At 49.2% G+C, this 22,978-nt stretch overlaps 1 protein-coding gene across 2 annotated transcripts; it reads left to right on the forward strand.

Moving 5' to 3' along the window:
- Positions 1-1,235: 1,235 nt before the first annotated feature.
- On the forward strand, positions 1,236-20,183 carry CMTM6 (CKLF like MARVEL transmembrane domain containing 6; the record flags this gene model as incomplete). 2 transcript variants are annotated; one of them, XM_080715981.1, is made up of 4 exons in its annotated part: positions 1,236-1,373; positions 14,540-14,716; positions 18,706-18,804; positions 20,046-20,183. In XM_080715981.1, the coding sequence occupies 4 exons, from the start codon at positions 1,236-1,238 to the stop codon at positions 20,181-20,183; spliced, it is 552 nt and encodes a 183-aa protein (XP_080572107.1). The 2 variants fall into 2 exon arrangements, with proteins under 2 accessions (XP_080572107.1, XP_080572108.1); XM_080715982.1 differs by lacking the exon at positions 14,540-14,716.
- Positions 20,184-22,978: the final 2,795 nt, after the last annotated feature.

Here is a 22,978-nt window from a genome sequence, read left to right on the forward strand (position 1 = left end):
GACCCGAGGATCGCTGTTCAAGGACAGCCTCCCTACTTAGTGAGGCCCTTTGCAACTCAGTGAGACCCTGTTTCAAAATAAAGAATAAAAAATAGCGCAGGGGGTGTAGCTCGGAGGTCGAATGCCCCTGGGTTCCATTACCAGTAATCTCCCACCCAAAAAAGTAAAAGTTGGGATCATCAATAGTTTCATGTCATTTATCACTATCTGAAATTTGTATTAATCTGTTCACTTTTTTTTTTTATTAGCGGTTGTTCTGGAAGGTAGCACCCACAGGGCGAGGATCTTGAGTCTTTGATACATGGCTGTAACCCCAGCACCTACAACCAGGTTCACTGCACACCGTAGGCACTCAAAAAATAGTTTGGAGGAATAACACTCTTAATGTCTGGAAGATGAAATATAAAGAGAATCTTGAAAGAAATCAAAAGTCCCTGGTGGGACTGGGTGCAGTGGCACATTCCTATATCCCATCTACTACTCGGGATGCTGAGGCAGGAGGATTACGAATTCAAGGCTAGCTTGGCAAATTTAACTACATCCTGTCTCAAAAAATAAGAAGTGCTGGGGGATGTAGGTTAGCCTAGCATATGCGAGGGCCAAAGTTCCACCCCCAGCACCTCAGGAAAAGAAGAAAGTCCATGGAAAGTACCCAGATTTTGGTGAAAAGCCAGAATTCCAAGAACTGAGACTGGAGCTCGAGGGCCAAGGTGTGGAGAGTAGGGGCGTGGCGATGACGAGGACCTGTGACAGGAGGGGCGTGGCGATGACGAGGACCTGTGACAGGAGGGGCGTGGCGAGGGCGGAGGCCTGTGGCAGGAGGGGCGTGGCGAGGGCAGAGACCTCTGGCAGGAGGGAGCCTACGAGCAGGGGGCGTGGCAAGGACGGAGGCCTGTGGAAGGGGCGTGACAATTACGGAGGCTTGTGGCAGGAGGGGGCGTGGCGAGGAGGGGCGTGGCTAGGCCCAAGACCTGTGGCGGGAGGGGGCGTGACGAGGACGACGTGGGCGTGGCGAAGGCCGAGGCCTGGGGCGTGGCGAGGAGGGGGCGTGGCGAGGACGGAGGCCAGCGGCGGGAGGGCGTGGCGAGGAGGGGGCGTGGCGAGGAGGGGGCGTGGCTGCGGTCGGCCGGAAGCGGGGGTGGAGGCCCAGGAAGCGACGCCCCTCGCGGCGCTCGGGGACTTTTCCGGACGGAGCCGGACGCTCTCGCGGGTCCTCGGCGTTCCCGACGCTGGCGATGGAGAACGGAGCGGTGTACAGCCCCACCACGGAGGAGGACCCGGGCCCCGCCCGCGGCGCCCGGAGCGGCCTGGCCGCCTGCGTCTCCCTGGACCGGCTCCCGTGGCCCCGGCGCGTCCTCAAAGGCTTGCAGCTGGTGAGTGCGGGGCCGGGGTCCGCCGGCCGCGGGCTTGGGGGGCTGCCGGCCGCTGCGCCTCTTCGGGCGGCTGGGGAAGCCGCGGAGTCCACACCCCAGTTCCTCCCTCTGCACCTGGCAAGGGGGCGTTGCCCGCGCCCCTCCCGCCCCGGCCTCTTCGCGGCCGCCCTCCCGCATCCCGAGTGCCGGGAGGGGCCCCCGCGGGCCAGGCTCGCCCTGCCGGCCGGGAAGCGCGTCCGAGTGGCGCCCAGTAGGCGTCTTTCGCTTAGCGTCGGTGGCGACCTCCGTCTCTGCTCCCCACCGGCACCCCCGGCTGCCTGTGTGTAGACGACCCAGGGGTGTGCGTCTCCCTCTGGCTCCCGCGGCTTTCCCAGTGCTCAACCACGGGAGCAGTTTAACCTGTTGGGACCAACGTCCTGATCCCGCGCAAGGCCTGGGATGTGGCTGTGTTCACCAACTTCTCTCTCCGAAGTTTTGTATTGAAGCCGGGCGTGGTGGCGCACGCTTCGATCCCAGCATTTGGGAAGCTGAAACGGGAGGATCGCAGTTCGCGGCCAGCCTCAGTTACTTAGTGAGGTCCTCTGCAACTTAGTGAGACCCTGTTTCAAAATAAAGAATAAAAACAACAAACAAAAAAATAGGACGGGATATCGCTTGGAGGTAGAATGTCCCAGGATTCCATCCCCAGTAACACACACACACACACACACACACACACACACACACACACAAGAATTAACCGAGATACAATCCAGCCTAAAAAGGGATGTGTGAAGCCGGGCGTGGTGGCCCACGCTTGTAATCTCAGCATTCAGGAGGCTGAGACTGGAGGAACGCGGTTCCGGACAGCCTCAGCTACTTAGTGAGGCCCTCTGCAACTTAGTGAGACCCTGTTTCAAAATAAAAAGGAATAAAAAATGGGGCAGGGGGTGTAGCTCAGAGGTCAAATGCCCCTTGGTTCCATCCTCAAACCCGCAAAAACATAAATAAATAAATAAGTAAAATAAAAAGGGATGTGTGTGTGTGTGTGTGTGTGTGTGTGTGTGTGTGTGTGTGTTACTAGGGATGGAGCCCAGGGCCTTAATCCAAGCCTACAACCTGGCCCTATTTTATTTTTATTTGGAAACAGGGTCCCACTAAATTGCAGAGGGCCTAAATTGCTGAGGCTGGCCAGGAACCTGCCATCCTCCTGTCTTAGTCTCCCAAATACTGGGATCATAAACGTGCACCACCGTGCCCGGTTAGTTTTTTTGTTTTGAAACAGGGTCTGCCTAGGTTGTTGCATCTGCATAAATTGCTGAGGCTGATCTTGAACCTGTTATCCTCAGCCTGTCTCAGCCTCCCAAGTACTGGCATTACAGGTGTGTACCACCACATCCGTCCTCTCTTCATTTCATTGAGTTAAAAGTTTATTTGAAAGCCGAGCATGGTGGCACACACTTGTAATCACAACGTTCGGAATGCTGAGATAGGAGGATCCCGGTTCACCGACAGCCTCAGCTACTTAGGCCCTTTGCAACTTAGACCCTGTTTCAAAATAAAGAATAAAAAATAGGGCAGGGGTTGTAACTCGGAGGTAGAATGCCCCTGGGTTCCATCCCCAGTACCACACACCCAAGAAAAGTTTATTTTAGGCAGTGAAAGTCCCAGGGACCTATCCATCAGTGAAAATAACAGCATCTTGGAAATGTGAATTACAATTCAGTTAACCGTATTGAGCCCCTCTGTAGTGTTTGAACCACGGAGGATCTCATTTTTCACAAGAGGACCATGTTGGTTAGAAGATGGTTAGAGAAGTTTAGAATGCTTATGGGTTACATCTCATCATTCCTAAGAACCATTCCAAGTAAAAATAGCTCACGGGTTTCCTTGGGAAAAACTTAAGATTCTTACCATGCAGATGACCAGAACTTAAATTCTCAGAACTCAGATGACCTACTTTTGTTGAATAGAAAAACAGCAGTCAGAAAGTTGGCGCTGTTTTTATGAAGCGCTGCAAAGTGATCGTATCTGGAGATGGTTGGGAAATCACTTGGAGACAGGTGACAGTGTGGTCTGTGGAACCGGGCCTAGCAGGGCGTGGTCCTGCTGGTCTCTCCTTCTAGGTGGTTCCCGACTGGCCGCCCTGAGGCTCTTACCAGGTGTCAGCGCCTCCTCCTTCCTGCAGCTGTTCTTTCTGCCCAGAAGTGCTTCCTTCTGTTCTTCCTCTTGTCAGCTCACACGATTTTTAAATATCAGCTGTGCTTCTCTGCAGTAAGGCAAAAATGTTTCTCCGTGAGTAGAACTCTTGAGAACAGAAGAGAATCAACATCCATCTGAAGCGTTCTCACTGCTCAGAAGAAATCATCTATATTGATTTGCTGACTGTAAAACCTCCTAGTTTCTGTAGCCTTAATTTTTTCTTCCTAGTCAGGTGTGGCAATGCTAAAATATACAATTCTTTCTTTCTTTCTTTCTTTCTTTCTTTCTTTCTTTCTTTCTTTCTTTCTTTCTTGTGACACTGAGGGTGGAACCCAGGGGCTTTCTACCTCTGGGCTATACTCCCAGACCTATTTTATATTTTATTTGGAAACAGGGTCTCTAAATTGCTAAGAGCCTCACTAAGTAGCTGAGGCTGGCTTCGAACCTGCGCGATCCTCCTGTCTCAGCCTCCCAAGTTCTGGGATTACAAGCGTGCGCCACCATGCCTGGCTCCTAAAATACAATTTCTCATTACCTTATAGCTAAGTAAACCGTAGTCCCATATCTTCATTTCTTCATTTTTTTATTTTTATTTTTTTTGCAGTACCGGGGATGGAACCCAGGGGCATTTTACCTCCGAGCTACACCCCCAGCCCTATTTTTTATTCTTTCTTTATTTTGGCAGTACTGGGGTTGGAACCTAGGGGCATTTTACCTCTGAGCGATGCCCCAGCCCTATTTTTTATTCTTTATTTTGAAACAGGGTCTCACTGAGTTGCAGAGGACCTCACTAAGTAGCTGAGGCTGAGGCTGTCCGCCAACTGGGATCCTCCTGTCTCAGCTCCCCCACCCCATGCTGGAATTACAAGCATGCGCCACCACACCCGGCTAGTCCCATATATTTAGAATAAAAAGCAATCAAGCCCGGCGGTGGCACACACTTGTAATCCCAGCATTCAGCAGGCTGAGACTAGAGGATCTCGGTTCGTGGACAGCCTCAGCTACTTAGTGAGGCCCTCTGCAACTCAGTGAGACCCAGTTTCAAAATAAAGAATAAAAAATAGGGCAGGGGGTATAACTCGGAGGTCGAATGCCCCTGGGTTCCATCCCCAGACCGGCAAAAAAAAAAAAGAATAGAAAGCAATAAAAAATTTTGCTGGTAGACCCTTTACTTGAATGCAGAGAACAGTAGGTTGATTTGCCTTGCAAAAGCTCTTAGACTATTCCTGTTGGTTCGGGGAAAGAATAAAAACGAATGTCGCTTTAGAACGTTCACTTATTAGTTATGGGGATCTGGGGTGTTACAAGAATGCTTCCTTTAATATGTAGTTCTTAAAACCTCGTTTCATGGTTGCCTTTCCCTTGATGGCTGTCTTTTTGTCGCTGTTTAGTAATGTCTTCTCTCCCCACAATAACAAAGTGTGACAGGAGTTACCCAGAAAGCCCCGGGGGGTGTGTCCAGCCTGGGGCAGTAGGCAGGATCTTTGCCTTCATACAAACTCCGCCTTTAGGTTGTGTGTCATGTTTTTCGAGGTTCTGGGGTGGGGGCCCAGGGCCATTCTACTTCCCAGCTACATTTGTTTTTGAAACAGTGTCACTAGGTTGCTGAGAATGTTGCTATGTTGCTGAGGCCCGTCTGGATCCCTGTGTCTCAGCCTCCCAAGTACTGGGATTCCAGGAGTGGGCCATCAGGCTGAGCAAATAGCAGAGTTCTAGTAAAGGAAATTACTGTAATGGAAAAAGCCATAATCAGGAAAGTAGATAATAATATTTTAACAAGGATATTTTCTTTCCTTTTTTTTTTTTTTTTGGTACTGGGTATTGAACCCAGGAACATTGTATGTCTGAGAGACACCCCTAGCCCTATTTTATTTTTAATTTTTTTCTCTGTGTACTGGGGATTGAATCCAGGGGCATTCTACCTTCAAGCCATACTCCCAGCTCTATTTTATTATTTCGAAACAGGATCTTGCTAGGTTGATGAGCGTCTCACTGCTTGCTGAGGCTATCCTCGAACCTACGATCCTCCTGTGGCAGCCTCAGTACTGGGATTACAAGCGTGCACCACCATGCCCAGCTTTTATGTTCATATTTTATTTTGTGGACTTTGATTTTATCTTTGGGGGGAGTTGTTATTGCTTTAAGGGGAGAATTGACATTTGGCAGCCTAATTACTTGCTAATCCGCGGGTGCAGTGACCTAAATGAGTGTAATTTTCTCTCTGCGCCAAGCTGCACGCTGTCTGTGGGCCCGGCTGATCCCTGACGGCGGCACGGTCTTGGGATTGCGGTCATTCTTCAGGCACGCAGTTGGCTTTAGGATTCACCAGTAATTTCCGTTTACTCAATTACAAATAATGGTATTTTGTAGTCCTGAGAAATGAACCACTTAGAAGCAGTTTCTCATACTGATGCTCTTTTTCATCATTAAATGTGAAAAGTGGCCGGGCGTGGTGGCGCACACTTGTAATCCCAGTACTTGGGAGGCTGAGACAGGAGGATCATGGTTTGCAGCCAGCCTCAGCAACTTGGTGAGACCTTGTTTCAAAATAAAGAATAAAAAATAGGAGGGCTGGGGGTGTAGCTTGGAGGTTGAATGTCCCTGGGTTTTATCCCTAGTACCCCAAAAATAATATATATATTAATTTTCTTGTTGCACTGGGGATTGAACCCAGAGGCATTCCACATCCACGTTATACCCCAACACAATTTTATTTCTTATTTGGAAGTAGAGTCTCACTAAGTCACAGAGGGTGCTAAGTTTCCCAGGCTGGCTTCGAACCTGCGATCCTCCTGTCTCCGCTTCCCGAGTTCTGGGACTACAAGTGTGAGCCTTCATGCCTGGCTATCATTTATTTTGAAACAGGGCCTAGCTAGGTTGCCGAGAGTCTCACTAAGTTGCTGAGACTGGTCTTGAATCTGTGATCCTCCGGCCTCAGCTTCCCAAATACTGTGGTTACAGGTGTGTGCCACCTACACCTGGCTCCCTTTCTTTTCTTTCTTTCTTTCCTTCTTTCTTTTTTTATTCTTTGTTTTGAAACAGGGTCTCACTGAGTTGCGGAGGGCCTCACTAAGTAGTAGCTGAGGCTGTCAGTGAACCGCGATCCTCCTTTCTCAGTCTCCCGAATGCTGGGATTACGAATATGTGCCACCACTCCCAGCTTTTTTTTTTTTTGGTAGTACTGGGGTTCCTGGAAACCCTTCTACCTCCGGGCTACACTCCCAGACCTATTTTTTAATATTTTTATTTGGAAATAGGGTCTCTTAAACCAGCGTGGCTGGCTTCGAACCAGCGCGATCCTCCTGTCTCCGCCTCCCAAGCGCAGGGATTGCAAATTTGCGCCACCACGCCCCTGGCTCTTTTGTGTGTGTGTGTGGTACTGGGATTTCCTGGAAGCCCTTCTACCTCCGGGCTACACTCTCAGACCAATTTTTTTATTTTTGGAAACAGGGTCTCTTAAGCCAACGCGCTGGCTTCGAACCTGTGCGATCCGCCTCCCAAGCGCGGGGATTACAAGCGTGTGCCACCACGCCCGGCGATTTTTTTTTTTAACCTCCGAGCTACACCCCCTGTCCTATTTTTTGTTCTTTACTTTGAAACCAGGTCTCACTGAGTTGCAGAGGGCCTCACTAAGTAGCTGAGGCTGTCTGTGAACCGCCATCATTACAAGTGTGTGCCACCACGCCCAGCTAAAAAATGTCCCGTCCCCCCCCCCCCCTTATCGTGGATTGAACCCAGGGGCATTCTACCTTAAGCCTATTCCTACCCTATTTTATTTTTTTAATTAATTAAAAAACATTTTTTGCAGTACTGGGGATGGAACCCAGAAACATTCTACCTCCGAACCACACCCCCTGCCCTATTTTTTTCTTTATTTTGAAACAGGTTCTCACGGAGTTGCAGAGGGCCTCACTAAGTAGCTGAGGCTGTCTGCGAACCAAGATCCTCTAGTCTCAGCCTCCCGAATGCGGGGATTACAAGCGTGCTCACCACGCCCGGCTCGCGTTTTTTTACTCTTTGAAACAGAGTCTAAAGTTGCTGAGCTAGCTTTGAACTTGCAGTCTTCCTGTCTCAGGCTCCTCGTATTTCCCAGCAAAAGAGTAGTTTTTATTAAAAAAAAAAATTAAGCAATAGATTTAAGGATGAGCGATGGAGCGGTCGTATTGAATTATTGAACATAGTGGCGGTGAGCGGTCAGGAAGCTTTGACGTTTCAGCATAGCCAGTGAAACGGAAATGGCGGCGCGGGGGAGTCATCATGTGAATGTGTACGTGACCGGGACCACCTTTTAGTCACCGAGACTCCCAAGAGTGTTGACCCTAGCAAATGGTTTGTGATACATGATTTAGTAGCATTCAATGAAAGTTTCAAAACTGTGGCTGGAGCCGGGCACCGTGGTGGCGCACGCTTGTCATCCCCGAGCTTGGGAGGCGGAGGCAGGGGGATGGCGCAGGTTCGAAGCCAGCCGCGCTGGCTTAGGAGACCCTGTTTCCAAGTAAAAATATAAAATAGGTCTGGGAGTGTAGCCTGGAGGTAGAAGGGCTTCCAGGAGCCTCAGTACCACCAAAACCAAAACAGAACAACAAAAAGCCACTGTGGCTGTAATTTCAGTACCCCAGTCTTACCGGGCTGGGGACGGAGCTCCGTGGTCGAGTGCTTACCTGGCACACATGAGGCTCTGGGTTCTGTCCACAGCACCGCAACGAAACCAACACCCCCAAACCAAAAGCTCGCTTAAGGGAAAACCTACACGGAGGTACATAATTGTAAATGGACTTATTAACAGTGTTTTAGGGGGAACGAGTTCAGAGCAGGAGCTGGGGACTGGGTTCCTGTCCGCCTGGTGGCTGGGTGCTTAGTCCACCTGGAGCTTAGTTCTCTCTGTGAACCTGAGGGTGGGCACTGGATGTCCTCCAGAGCCCCCCCACCCCACCCCACCCCCTGGTCTAAAAGCTGTGTAGTATTTGGGTAAACTTGTCATTAGGAGGGGCTCCATGGGGTTCCGGGTAGATACTTGGCTTTTATTTAGCATGCAGAATATAGTATGATGACTTCTTGCAGTCAAGAGCTGTTTACCAGAAGGTAGTATTGAGCCGGGCGTGGTGGCACAGACCTGTAATCCCAGTGCCTGGGAGGCTGAGACCCAAGGATCACAGGTTCGAGGCCAGCCTCAGCAACTTAGTGAGAACCCTGTTTCAAAATAAAAAATAAAATAGCGCTGGAGTGTGTAGCTCAGAGGTAGGATGCCCCTGGGTTCAATCCCCTGTACCACCAAGGGAGAAAAAAAATTGAGCCTTTTACGGAAGGTTGCATTCATCATTAACTCTTTTTTTCCCTTTCCTTTCTTGTGTTACTGGGGATTGAGCCCACGACATTCTACATCTGAGCTACACCCTCAGCCTTATTTTATTTTTTCATTTTGAAGCAAGGCCTTGTTAGGCTGACGAGTCTCACTACTTGCTGAGGCTGTCCTCCAACCTGGGGCAATCCTCCTTTCTCAGCCTCCCAAGTACTGAGATTACAAGCGTGCGCCACCACAACCAGCTAACTTCTTACCTACATTAGTGACATTTTCTTCTTTCCTCCTATCCTGACTGTTTGGTATTTAAAGCTAGTGACTGCCAGGTGTGGTGGTGCATGCTTGTGGTCCCAGAAGTTGGGAGACTGAGAACGGAGGATTGTAGGTTTGAGGCCAGCTTCAGCAACTTAGAGAGGCCCTCCACAATTTACTGACACTTTATTTTTTGGGGGGAATACTGGGAATGGAATCCAGGGGCCTTCTGCCTCCGGGCTACACTCCCAGACCTATTTTCTATTTTATTTGGATACAGGGTCTCACTGAGTTGCTGAGAGCCTCACTAAGTAACTGAGGCTGGCTTCGAACCTGCGTGATCCTCCTGTCTCAGCCTCTCAAGTAGTACTGGGATTACAAGCGTGCACCACCATGCCCGGCTAACTTAACTGGCACTTTATTGCAAAATAAAAAGAATAAAATAAGGCTGGAGTCTAGCTTGGCAGTAGAATGCCCCTGGGCTCTATCTCCAGTACAATGACGACAACAAAAATAAGTAAATAAATAAATCTCCTGATCACCCATTTCTTGAAATTCTTCCTTCCCTCAACTATTACTCCCCTCCCCTTTCTTTGTACAAAAATGTATCTTCTTACCAAAAAAAAAAAAAAAATAGCCAGGCGTGGTGGTTCACGCTTGTGATCCCAGCATTTGGGAGGTGGAGACAGAAATATCAGGGTTCAAAGACAGCCTCAGCTACTTAGTGAGGCCCTTTGCAGCTCAGTGAGACCCTGTTTCAAAATAAAGAATAAAAAATAGGGCTGGGGGTGTAGCTTGGATGTAGATGCCCCTGGGTTCCATCCCTGGTACCAAAAAAAAAAAAAAAAAAAAAAAAAAATTAGTAGGAAATCAGGCCACCAGCCCTGCCTCCCGCCTCCCTGGCGGCACCATGGGGTTAATGGCTTGGAGGATGTTCGCTCTAGTTTCCCTAAGTTTTAAAACACTTCCTGACTCGCTTTTCCTGTCTGGTCACCCTTCTCCCTCCTACTCTTTTTTTTTTTTTGGGCTGTGCTTCCTTCCCTCCTACTCTTGGAGGGCCTCATTTCCTCAGGCCCCACCCGGCTCTGCTCCTCCAACCTGCTAGCCCAGCTGTGCCCAGCTGTGCGCGGGCTGCGCGCTGGCCTGGCCTGCTGCCCTCCGGCCACGCTCCCACCCAACGCCTTCACCATTAGCCCCGGCCTCCCCAGCCAGTTCTGTCAGTGACTGTATTATTCTTTGGATTTACCATGCAGTTTCTTTTGTTCACTGGTAATTGAATCCAGGAACATTCTACCTCTGAGCTACACCCCCAGCCCTATTTTATTTTTTATTTGGAAACAGGTTCTTACAAGTTGCTGAGGGCCTCACTAAGTAGCTGAGGCTGGCCACGAACCAGTGATCCTCCTGTCTCAGCCTCCCAAAGGCTGGGATTACAAGCGTGCGCCACCACGCCCGGCTCCATGTGTTCTTGTGCTGATTTCTTTTTTTTTTCTTTTTTTTTTGGTGCTACTGAGGGTGGAACCCAGGGGCTTTCTACCTCCAGGTTATATACTCCCAGACCTATTTTTTATATTTTATTTGGAAACAGGGCCTCACTAAGTTGCTGAGAGCCTCACTAAGCAGCTGAGGCTGGCTTCGAACCTGTGCGATCCTCCTGTCTCAGCCTCCCAAGCGCGGGGATTACAAGCGTGCGCCACCACGCCCGGCTTCCTTGTGCTGATTTCTTGACCTTTAAAAACTGGGAAGAGGACAGGAGAATCGCAGGTTCAAAGTGAGCCGCAGAATTTAGTGAGGCTCTATTTCAAAACAAAATAATAGAAGCCAGCGTAATCTTAAAAATAAGATCAGCTACTTAGTGAGGCCCTCCACAACTTAGCGAGACCTTGTTTCAAAATAAAGAATAAAAAATAGGGCAGGGGGTGTAGCTCGGAGGTTGAATGTCCCTGGGTTCAATCCCCAGACCCGCAATAAATAAATAAATACATACATACATGCATAAATAAATAAACAAATGAATAAATAAATAGATAAGGCTGGGATGTAGCTGGGAGTTAGAGTGCCCCTGGATTCAATCCTCAAACCTGGGGCTAGGAGCCGGCATATGCCTGTAATAGTATTTTCGAAGGCTGAGTCAGGAGAATCCCAGGTTCAAGGCCAGTGTGCAGGAACAGTGAGACCCTGTTTCCAAATAAAACATAAAACGGGCTGCCTCCTGATAAGCTGGACCCTGCCCCTCCTTACCAAGAGTAGACAAAAGTTACAAAAAATGGATTCCTGAGCTACCAGAAAGTTACAGAACGGAACTCTAAGCAGCTGTTACAAATGAATTCTGGTCAGTCTCCTGCAGTCTTCACCGTGTGTGGTCCCGATAGCTTAATTTTTAGAATAAGAAAGGTTCAGAGCAACGATTCTGAAACCTCAATTAGAGTTTCGGGCTGACTTTTATACACTTGAGGCATAGTTCGTAAATTTCTAGTAAATCCTTCAAACTTGGGCAAAACTTAGAGACAAGAATAAAGCAAGTGGGATGTTAGACATTTAGTGTGTTTTGGATATAGTCATTGCTAGATGCAGATTTTAGGGGAATACTGGATCAGGCAGGCCATGCGCCAGCCGGCCAGCGGGCTCCTCGTGGCCCCTGAGGTCGCCCACCGTGCCGTCCCCCCTGGCTGGGCCGGGGCCTCACCATCTACCCTGGTTGGCTAGTTTCCCATTGGGCAAGTTTTTTCTTTAGAACAAAGAAGAAATCGGAAACCTACGCGTGTACCAGATCGCTACAAGATGGACTTCTAAGCTCCTGGTACGAAATGAATGCTGGCCAGTGTTCACATGACCTTAGGACTTTGACAGCAAAGATCATTAGCTCTTTCTTACAATCACGTAAAAATGTATTCTGTAATTAAAGCCCAGGTAGTGCCTGCACTGGAGGGGCCCCACGAGGCCGCCTGGGGCCCCCCTTCTCCGCGAGTGTGTGAGGAGCGGGGTGGCCTCGCCCACAGCGGCCGGAGGAAGCGGTGCCGGCCTGGCCTCGCTAACTCAGGAAATGGAAATGGCCGCAGCGGTCTGTCTTGTGTTCTTGTGTTCGCGTAAGTTCTTTTTAGTTGTGCAGCTTGCGTTGCCAGTGCGTTGGGATCCCCAGGAGGCCGACTCTACCAGTCTGCATTTGCTGTCTCTGGTTTCCTTTCTCCTTTTCACCGTGTGTACCTGAGGATTGAACCCAGACGCATTGTGCCTCTGCGCCACACCCCCAGCCTTTATTTTTGTTTTGAAACAAGTCCTTGTTCTAGTAACCGTTCTCCACTCTTCATGCCAGGCCTTCTTTTGTCTCCCTCCTTCCCTCCCTCCCTGCTCCTCCTCCTCTTCCATTTATGGTGGCCCTGGGCAGTGAACCCAGCATCCTACTTCAGAGCTATACCTCCAGCCCTGTTTTATTTTTTGTGTTAAAACAGGGTCTCAGCCAGGCGTGGTGGCGCACGCTTGTAATCCCAGTACTTGGGCAGCTGAGACCAGAGGATCTGGCTTCACCGCCAGCCTCAGCTACTTAGTGAGGTCCTCTGCAACTCAGTGAGATCCGGTTTCAAAGGAAAGAATAAAAAGTAGGTCTGGGGATGTAGCTCAGAGGTAGAATGCCCCTGGGTTCCATCCCTAGAACTGTAAAAAAGAAGATTGGTGAGCAAGCGTGCCTTTTTGTTTTAACCAGAATAAAGCGTTCAGGTACATGCGTGTTCTGCCGGGCTCTGCTCTGTGCGAGCTCGTCCCGCCTCCCCCGAGGCACCGCCCTCCTCCCTCACCTGCCCTCGTAGGTAGCCCTCTTCTCCAAGCGCCTACCACAGCTTCCCAGCGGATGTCTGCCCCAGGTTGTGTACTAGCTCCAGTCCCTTATCCATATTGGAGCTCATAAGAACTAGAAGCGTAAACCTGCTGGGCGTGGTGGTGCGTGCTTGTAATCCCAGTACTGGGGAGGGCAACACAGGAGGATTGCTGGTTGGAGGTCAGTCTCAGCTAACCTTAGCGAGACCCTATTTCAAACCAAAAAAGTAAAATAGGGCTTAGGCAAAACTGGGCATGGGGGTGCACGCTTGTTATCCCAGCATTCGGGAGGCTGAGACAGCAGGATTGTGGTTTGCAGACAGCCTCAGCTACTCGGTGAGACCCTTTGCAACTCAGTGAGACCCTGTTTCAAAATAAAGAATAAAAAATTGGGCTGGGGGTGGAGCTCGTAGGTAGGATCCCCTTGAGTTCCACCCCCAGTACCACCAAAAAAAAAAAAAAAAGTAAAATAGGACTGAGGGTGTAGAAAGCTGACCAAACAAATCCTTTATCTGAAGTCTTTAAAACCTGACTCCCCGAGGGAGATGACCTTGGATGTGGCCTCTGCTTCCTCCCTAGTCTCTGTTCTCTCTTTTTTTCTTCAGTACTTGAATGGAACCCAGGGGCATTCTACCTCCGAGCTACATCCCCAGCCCTATTTTTGCTTCTTTATTTTGAAACAGGGTCTCACTGAGTCACAAAGGACCTCACTAAATAGCTGAGGCTGGCCGTGAACCTCAATCGTCCAGTCTCAGCTGCTCAAGTACTGGGATTACAAGCGTGCGCCACCACACCCTTTCCTTCCCTCAAACTGTACTGTATGCCGGGCGTGGTGGCGCACGCTTGTAATCCCCACTCTTGGGAGGCGGAGACAGAAGGATCGCGCAGGTTCGAAGCTAGCTGCTCTGGTTTAAGAGACCCTGTTTCCAAAAAAAAAAGTATAAAAATAGGTCTGGGAGTGTAGCTCAGAGGTAGAAGGGCTTCCAGCAACCCCAGTACCACCAAAAACAAAACAAAACAAAACAAAACAAAAAAACTACTGTGCTCATGCCAACGTGACTGGCTTTCACAGTTTGGGAGTGCTGTTTCACTGGTTTGGGAGTGCTAGGCTGTGTGTGTTTATGGGAGGCGTACCACGCTCTGTCATCTCTGGACCTTTCTAGAGACTACTTTTCTACCAGGAAGTTTTTTTGGTGGGGGAGTGCTGGGGATTGAACCCAGAGGCATTCTACCTCCAAGCCACACCCCAGCCCTATTTTATTTTATTTTTTTAAATTTGGAAACAGGGTCTCACTAAGTTGCTGAGACCCTTGCTAAGTTGCTGAGGTTGGCTTCATCCTCCTGTCTCAGCCTCCCGAGAACTCCTGAGCTATCTTTCACCCCAGAATGGCCCCTCTTTTCCTTCTGGAAGGCCTTGCCCTGGGCTTTTTCCTCGTGTGCGTGCTGTGGCACTTAGCTCCTGGTGGTCAGTCGCCTGCCTCCCTCGGAGCTCGCAGACTCTGGTTCCCCACGACGGAGGAGCGCGCACACCGGGAGCGCGTGGCCTCCGCAGGTGTTTGAGTGAGCGCTGTTTTGAATGCCGCAGGTTCTCCGCAAGTGATGGAGTGTCTTGCTTCCTTTGCAGTTGCTGTCCCTGCTGGCCTTTATCTGTGAAGAGGTCGTGATGCAGTGCACGCTGTGTGGAGGGCTGTACTTCTTTGAGTTCGTGAGCTGCAGTGCCTTTCTCCTGAGTCTCCTCCTGCTCATCGTGTATTGCACGTCTGTGTACGACCGAGTTGAAGCCACGAAAGTCAAGTCATCGGTGAGCGTGGGAAGCGGGCCCGCCAGGGCAGGGCTGCTCGGTGCTCTCGCGTGGTTTTGTTCAAAGCAGCTCTGCCTTCAGCACTGCTCCGTGAATGGGCAGTATCCATTTTCCCAGCCCTGCCCGAGCAACTTACTTTTTGCTGCCAAGGGGATACCAAGGAAAGAGGAGGAGAAGGGAAGGGGAAAGGGAAGAAGAAAGGAAGGAAAAGAAAAGATCTTTTTGCTGCCATGGCGCTGTTAGGGAGAAAGGAAGAGTTGATACCAAACCGCTAAAAAATCACCTAGAAACACAAGTCCGAAGCCGCACACGGTGGCGCACACCTACACCCCGGGACGCAGGCGGCCGAGACAGGAGCCTCAGCAGCTTAGTGAGACCCTCTTCCAATAAAAATAAAAATAGGCTGTCGGTGTAGCACAGAGGTAGGATGCCCCTGAGTGTGATCTCCAGATTCACACTCAAAATCAAACCCCTGAACCAGGCCCATCACGCACACCGGACCGTCCGGGAACTACAAGTGCGCTCTCAGATGCCTGGTGGATTCTGTGTTCAGGACACTTAGGTTCGGATGAAGATCAACACAGCTAGAGGTCAAGGAGACTTGCACTCAGCAAAGCCTTTGCGCTCCTTACTACCTGTGACCTGGGCAGACCCGCTTAGGACCGCGCCCTGGCAACGTGAGAGGCAGTCACGGCCGAGGCCATCGCTACAGGAACCTCCGTGCAGCCCCGACCACAAACCCATTGTTTTATGAAGGACATATCAAGAAAAGGATGCAGAGAATACCTTAAATTTTTGTAATGACGTGTAGAGTCTTTGAGAATTCTTCCTTTTTGTAGATAGGTGCGCCTTAAGATTTGAACAGTGAAATGTTCTTGCGTGTCTGAACTGCTTGATTTTTAGATTGTGGGAATTAATTTTTTAAACACCAGAAGTTGAAGTCGGCTGGGCGTGGTGGTGCACTCCTGGAATCCTAGTACTTGGAAGGTGGAGACAGGAGTTTCCCAGGTTTGTGACCAGCCTTGGCAACTTAGCGAGGCTCTCAGCAACTTAGCAAGACCGTTTCCATATAAAAAAATAAGGTAGGGCTGAGTGTAGCTTAGAGGTAGAACAATCAATCCTCAGTACCAAAAAAATGGTTGAAATCATTTCTTTATTTCTTAATAGCATCATTAAATAGCCACAAAACAACTTTAGAAATACTTAATTTTTACCTTAATGCCACTTCTGTAGTATTTGAAACACATTGATCTTTTTGAGAAGAAATGATTACAGTATTATTGTCTAGTTTAGTATAATTATCTAACTGATGTAAACACAAATACTTATTATATCTAACTTGAGCATATAGAAAATTAATTAATTTACTTATTAATTAATTTATTTTTGTGGTCCTGGGGATGAACCCAGGGGCATTCTACCTCCGAGCTATACCCCCGGCCCTATTTTTTTATTCTTTATTTTGAAACAGGGTCTCCCTGAGTTGCAAAGGGCCTCACTAAGTAGCCGAGGCTGTCTGTGAACCACGATCCTCCTGTCTCGGCCTCCCAAATGCTGAGATTGCAAGTGTGCGACACCACGCACAGCTAGAAAGTTAGTTTAGAGTAACTACATACAAAAGGATAAATACTAAAGTCATTTGATCCCCGAAACAGTTTTTTTTTGTTTGTTTGTTATTTTGTTACATTTCCTTTTGAATCTACAAGAAGATACTATTATTATCCCCTTCTTGCAGATGAACAAATCTGAGGTGCAGAGACATTAAGTCACTAGTTCCTAGTTACGTAGTGAGGAAGCGGCGTGCCTGGGATTTGAACTCAGGTAGTCTGGCTTCGGAGCTATGTGTGCTTATCTCAAAATGATTGTGTTGTTCAAATCTTTCCTTGAGTACACTCCACATATTAGTAAACAGAACTTTATATGTAAAGAAATTTGTGTGTGGGGGGATATTGGGGCATTCTGCCTCCAAGCTATGCCTCCTCCTTCCCTGTTTTTTATTTTTGTTTTGAAACACTGAGATTGAAGCTGAGCATGGTGGCGCACACGCTTGTCATCCCCACGCTTGGGAGGCAGAGACAGGAGGATCGCACAGGTTCAGAGCCAGCCTTGCTGGCTTAAGAGATCCTGTTTCCAAATAAAAATATAAAATAGGTCTGGAAGTGTAGCCCGGAGGTAGAAGGGCTTCCAGGAACCCCAGTACCACCAAAAAAAAAAAAAAAAAAAAAAAGGAAAAAAAAAAAGAAACACTAGGTTGATGAGTCTCACTACTTGCTGAAGCTGTCCTCGAACCTGCAATCCTCCTGTCTCAGCCTCCCAAGTACTGGGAATACAAGTGTGCGTCACCACGCCCAGCTTATGTAACAGGTTTGAAATAACCCCTCTTGTAGAAACAGAGGAAGCTCTTTACATTTGTTATGAATGTTAAGCTAATGATGCACAGTATAGAAATTCCGTGTTGGCCCGTTTTATCGATGCTAAGCCTAGTGGAAGTCACAGCTCGGGAAACTCAGCGTTGGCTTCGCTGCCTCCAAGCGGCCTTCCTTTGAGCCGTGACGCCGACTCTAGGGTGTTAAGCGCTGTTGATTTCCACAGTGCTCCGGAGAGCCCTCGAAAACCCAGGAAGAACTGGTGGGGCTGAGCTGCAGTGCCGTGAGACAGGGAAGTGTTCACTAGTAGATGGATTACCAGGAACAGGGCAGGTAGTGCAGCATTCCAGAAACCCACGTGTCTAACGAGCACACTGACATCCACTGAGATAACGATCTTTATTGAGATAATGATCAATGTGTGTGTTTTTAAATTTATTCTCTCAGAAGTGTCAAAGCATGTCCAGAGATGCTGCTCTAGTGTAGAATACCTTGAAAGGGCAGAAAAATCTTTTTGCTGGAAATAGGATGGAATTATAACACATCCTTTGATTGTGATCTTTTTTTTTTTTTTTTTTTTGGTGGTGGTGGTTCTGGGGTTCCTGGAACTCCTTCTACCGCTGGGTTTCACTCCCAGACGCTTATTTTTTATATTTTTTATTTGGAAACAGGGTCTCTTAAGCCAGCGTGGCTGGCTTCAAACCTGCGTGATCCTCCTGTCTCCACCTCTTAAGCATGGGGATTACAAGCGTGCGCCACCACGCCTGGCGATTGTGATCATTTTAATATGCTAGAGAAAAATAGGACAGACACACACACACACACACCAGTTTGGGGGGCTTTTGAAGATTATCTTATACTCTCTCAATATTATGCCCAGCCCAAAGTACAGATAGTGTTTGAGTGCCTAGTTTATTAAAAAGTTAGCAGCTGGGTTAGTGGGGCGCCCCCGTGCAGGCCCACGGGAGTATTTGGGAGACTTGAGGTGGGAGGATCGCCACATTCAGGGTCAACTTCAGAGATTTAGTGAGTAACTTAGTGAGATCCTGTTTCAAAATAAAAAATAAGCCGGGCGTGGTGGCGCACGCTTGTAATCCCCGCGCTTGGGAGGCGGAGACAGGAGGATCGCGCAGGTTCGAGGCCAGCCGCGCTGGCGTAAGAGACCCTGTTTCAAAAATATAAAATAGGTCTGGGAGTGTAGCCCGGAGGTAGAAGGGCTTCCAGGAACCCCAGTACCACCAAAAAAAAATAAATAAATAAAAATAACAATAAAAAATAAGCCGGGGGTGGTGGCGCACGCTTGTAAGCATTCGGGAGGCTGAGACGGGAGGATTTTGGTTCGCGGACGGCCTCAGCTCCTTAGTGAGGCCCTCTGCAACTCACTGAGACCCTGTTTCAAAATAGAGAATAAAAAATTGGGCAGGGGGTGTAGCTTGGAAGTCAGATGCCTCTGGGTTCCAGCCCCAGACCCGCCAAAAATAAAAAAAGAAAGAAAAGAAAAGAGGTTGGGGTATGTAACGTAGGGTGTTTTAATTAAAGATAAAAAAAAAAAGTTTTAATTAAAGGTCAAAAGCTGCGCATGAACTGACCGCGCTGCGGTCCTCTGTGCTTTGTGGTCCACAGGACTTCTACATCACCCTGGGCACCGGCTGTGTGTTTTTGTTGGCATCGATCATCTTTGTTTCCACCCATGACAGAACCTCGGCTGAAATCGCCGCGATCGTGAGTGCTTGTCTCCAGCCTTAACTTTGCTTGTTTGTGTTACCTTTGACATAGAGGCCTAGCCAGTCACAGGAAGGGTTTTCCTCCTCCTTCCTTCCTTTCCTTTCCTTTCCTTCCTTTTCTCTTTCTTTCTTTCTTTCTTTCTTTCTTTCTTTCTTTCTTTCTTTCTTTCTTTCTTTCTTTCTTTCTTTCGTGGTACTGGGGTTCCTGGAAGCCCTTCTACCTCTGGCTACACTCCCAGACCAATTTTTATATTTTTCTTATTTGGAAACAGGGTCTCTTAAGCCAGTGCAGCTGGCTTTGAACCTGTGTGATCCTCCTATCTCCGCCTCCCAAGCGCAGGGATTACAAGCATGCGCCACCACGCCCGGCTGAAATTTCTATTTTGATAGTAATAATTTCATTCATTTTTACCTAGGGTGAATTGCCTGCTCACCTATTTTTCTAACTGTGTTTTATATCATTTTATAGAGTTGCATATTTCATCTACTAACCTTATTTTCATACATTGACACCTTACATATAATACATGCATACATGAGACAAGACATTTATATTCTGTGGTACTTAGACTGATAGCTTTTATTTTGGAAATCTTTCTTTTGTAACTTTTGTGCGTGTGTGGTACTAGGATTGAACTCAGGGACATTCTGTCTCTGAGCTATATTCCCAGCCCCTTATTACTTTTGTATTTGGAAACAAGGTCTCGCTAGGTCGCTGAGAGTCCTGTTATGTTGCTGAGGCTGGTCTGGAACCTGTGATCCTTCTGCCTTAGCCTCCCAAGCACCAGAATCACAGGTGTGCACCGCCATGCCTGGCTCACTCGTGCGGGATCTGTGTGTGTGTGTGTGTGTGTGTGTGTGTGTGTGTGTCTGTCTGTCTGTCTGTCTGTCTCTCTCTCTCTCTCTCTCAAACCATTAAAGAGTAATAGGTGCCGGGGCTGCCGACATCCCTGTAACCTGGGGCCTTAGGCTGCCCAGACAGAGGATAGTGGGTTTGAGACCGGCCTCAGCAACTTAGTAAAACCCTCAGCATTAGCATTAACAAGACCTTTTGTTTCAAACTCAAAAAGAGTAAAAAGGGCTGGGGATGTACCTCTGAGGTAGGCTCCCTGGGTTCAATCCCCAGTGCCCCCCAGAGAAGCCGTAGGTATGAGGTGTCAGTGGCGGCTCGCCTCGCTGTGTGAGGCGCTCAGAGCCGCGGGGAGTGCGGCGTGTGACCTTCCTGCCTTCCCTCCTCAGGTGTTCGGGTTTATGGCCAGTCTCCTGTTCCTGTTTGACTTCGTTGCCATGCTCAGCGAAAGACGACAGGAGGCGCAGCTGAGGAAGCCCGAGAACCGCACCCGGGCCGAGGCCCTCACCCAGCCGCTCAATGCCTGAAGCCGGCGGCCCAGCGCCAGGTGCCTGAGCGCCCGCTGCCCTGTGTGACGTTTAAAGCACTTTTGGAGAGCGAGGGCTGTGGCAGGGAGGCAGCTTTACCACGGTTGGGCTGTGTGGCCGTCACCATAAATTAGGACAGTGGGTTTTCTTTAAATTGTTTGCTGGTTTTTGCCGGGTGTGATGGTCCACACTTGTCGTCCCGGTACTGGGGAGGCCGAGACCGGAGGATGGCAGGTCCTCAACAATTTAGTGAGGCCCTGTTTCTAAATAAAAATAAAGATTAAAAAAAGACAGCTGGGGGTGTAGCTCAGAGTTAGAAAAGCCCCTGAGTTCAATCCCCAGTACCACAAAAAAAAAAAAAGTTTTTTTCTTTTTCTTTTAAAGTTATGGAGGGTTTTTTTTTTGTTTGTTTGTTTGTTTTTTTTGAAGAGAGAGGCAGTTGTTTCTTTAAATCGACTCAGCTGGTGAAAAATTATTCCGTCTTCTGTGCCAGGCTTTCTCTTACTCGCTAGCGCCCACATTGTCCCGATAGCTGTATAAATCCATGTTACATTCCTCCACTTAGACGTTGTTTCCTTTTTAAATTAATTTGCTTAGCTATTAGTGTTTTTATTGGGATATGTTCTGTTCCCAGAAACTTAATGTGTGTTTAAGAGAGCAGCATTTAAAACGTTGGTCTAGGTTTTGTCCTTAATGCATTATACTTGGCTTCACTGGACCTCACTCAGCCTTACAACTATAAGGTAACATTTTAGGGTAACGGTTATTCTCCCTGTGACTTTTATCTCGCCTAGTGTAAAATGTATGGGGGATGTTGGTATTTTATGTGTATAAAAGCAGCATTATCAACAACCTCATATTTATACTGTAAACTTCGGTTGTTGAAGTCAGATTTTTAAAAAATGGTATGTAACACGTAGAAGAGCCGAAGAAAGCGATGCCACTTCTAAGGACCGGAGATGAGACGGGCTGCCGCCCGCGGGGTGAGCGCGATTGGAGAGCAGGCTCCGGCCGCCTACCGGGTGTGCGCGGGGTCTCAGCACCGTCAGGACGCGGCCGGCCGGTCCACACACACCGCGTGCGCTCGCCCCGCCGTCTGCCTGGGTTTAGGCAGTGAGGGTCCCGGCCTTCTTAAGGCTTCCTGACCCGTCTAGCGGCCGGGAAGCAGCGCTGTGGCTGGCGGGCTGTCTAGGGGCGCAGATGGGGCCGTGGACCAGGACCCTTCTGCCCGAGTCGCGCGCACAGACCCTTCTTGTCCTCCTCCTAGAGTTTTGATGGCCGGGGTTAAGGTCCTCCGTGCTCTGTGGCCGTCTCCCGAGCTGGGGCTCCCGTCCTTGCGTTCCCATCTGGTCTCTGGCTGTTACTTGCACGGACGTGGCTCATGTGGTCCTCAGACCACAGCTGCTGACTCAGTTACTGCCCTGCCCGTTGGTGCAAGAGGCCAGGTGCTCATGCTAGGGCCGTGTCGCCACACCGCCCCGCTGGGAGATGGCGACATCAGCCGTGGAGGCCGCGCCACCTAACGGAGGAGAAACCGCTGGGCCCGGCCGAGAATAAAGACTGATTCAGAGACAAGAAGTTCATGGGGGGCAGCTGGAGAGTTCACAGCAAACCACTTTCATTTTCAAAATGTCATCGACGCCCTGATAGGATCTGCTAGCACATCTCCTGGGCTACCTCGAGGTCACCACCTGTGTTAGTCAGCTTCCTGCGACTGTACCAAAATACCTGAGAAAACCAACTTAGAAGAGGGGAGGGTCGTGCGGGCCGAGTTGGAGGCCCGGCCATCCGTGGAGGCTGGATCACGGTGGCAGCGAAGGGTGGAGCAGCTGCTCCCCGCACCCAGGGGGCCCGGAGTCTGAGGTCACAGGGTGGCGCACGCTGACCCCACCACCGAGGGTCGCGGGTTCCAGCCCAGCCTCGGCAACTCTGTGAGAGCCTGTTTCAAAATAAAACATACACATGGCTGGGGGTGTGGCTCCGTGGTAGAAATGTCCCTGGGTTCATTCTCTCGTGCATGCACACACGCACACGCACACACACCAAGGTCTTACAACCCCGTTTGGAGGGCACAACAGTGACCGAGGCCTCCCCTAGGCCCCTCTTGAAGGTCCCCCCAGGCTCAGGAGCCCCACTCAGGAGGACAGGCCTTCACACGGCTGGTGCACAGCGCGGTGGCGCCGAGCTAGGCTTGCCCCGCCGAGCTAGGCTTGTCCCGCTGCAGCCTCCGGAGCAGCCTCTCAGGCCTTTCCTTTCTAGAGAGATTTCACTTGTACTTTTGGTCACATGAGAACCTTCTTTCACTTTGTCTTTTAGGGGACCCATGACTGGCAGCCTCTTTCCTATAAGGGAAGGAAATAGGGGGGAAGGATCATGGGGGAAGTGGGAGGAGAGCCGGGGCCAGCCACTGCTGTTACAGGAAAGGGCCGCCGCAGTGCGCGAATTGAAAGCCATTCTGTGTTAACAGGCATGGTCAATTTGAATTTTATATTTTATTACAAATTGTTTAGGATGGTTTCTAACAAATTTAAGGGAAATGTACTTACTATACAAAAATCTTATAATTACTAAAATTATGCCTTATTTGGGGACCGAGAAATGTATTTTTACATTGTCGATAGCTGATCATTGTTGTATATGTCAATTTAAATCCTGTGGGTCTTTTTATCTCTCTTAATGTAAAATTTTATAGTCTTTTAAAATAAATCCATTTAATTAAAACGTCTCTCCCCTTGCAGTTGTTTGCTGTAGAAGCGCTGCTGTCTGGTGACAGCTCTCCCCATAGTCACGGGAGC

Source organism: Muscardinus avellanarius, assembly GCF_963383645.1.
Source record: "Muscardinus avellanarius genome assembly, chromosome: 18".
NCBI lineage: Eukaryota > Metazoa > Chordata > Mammalia > Rodentia > Gliridae > Muscardinus > Muscardinus avellanarius.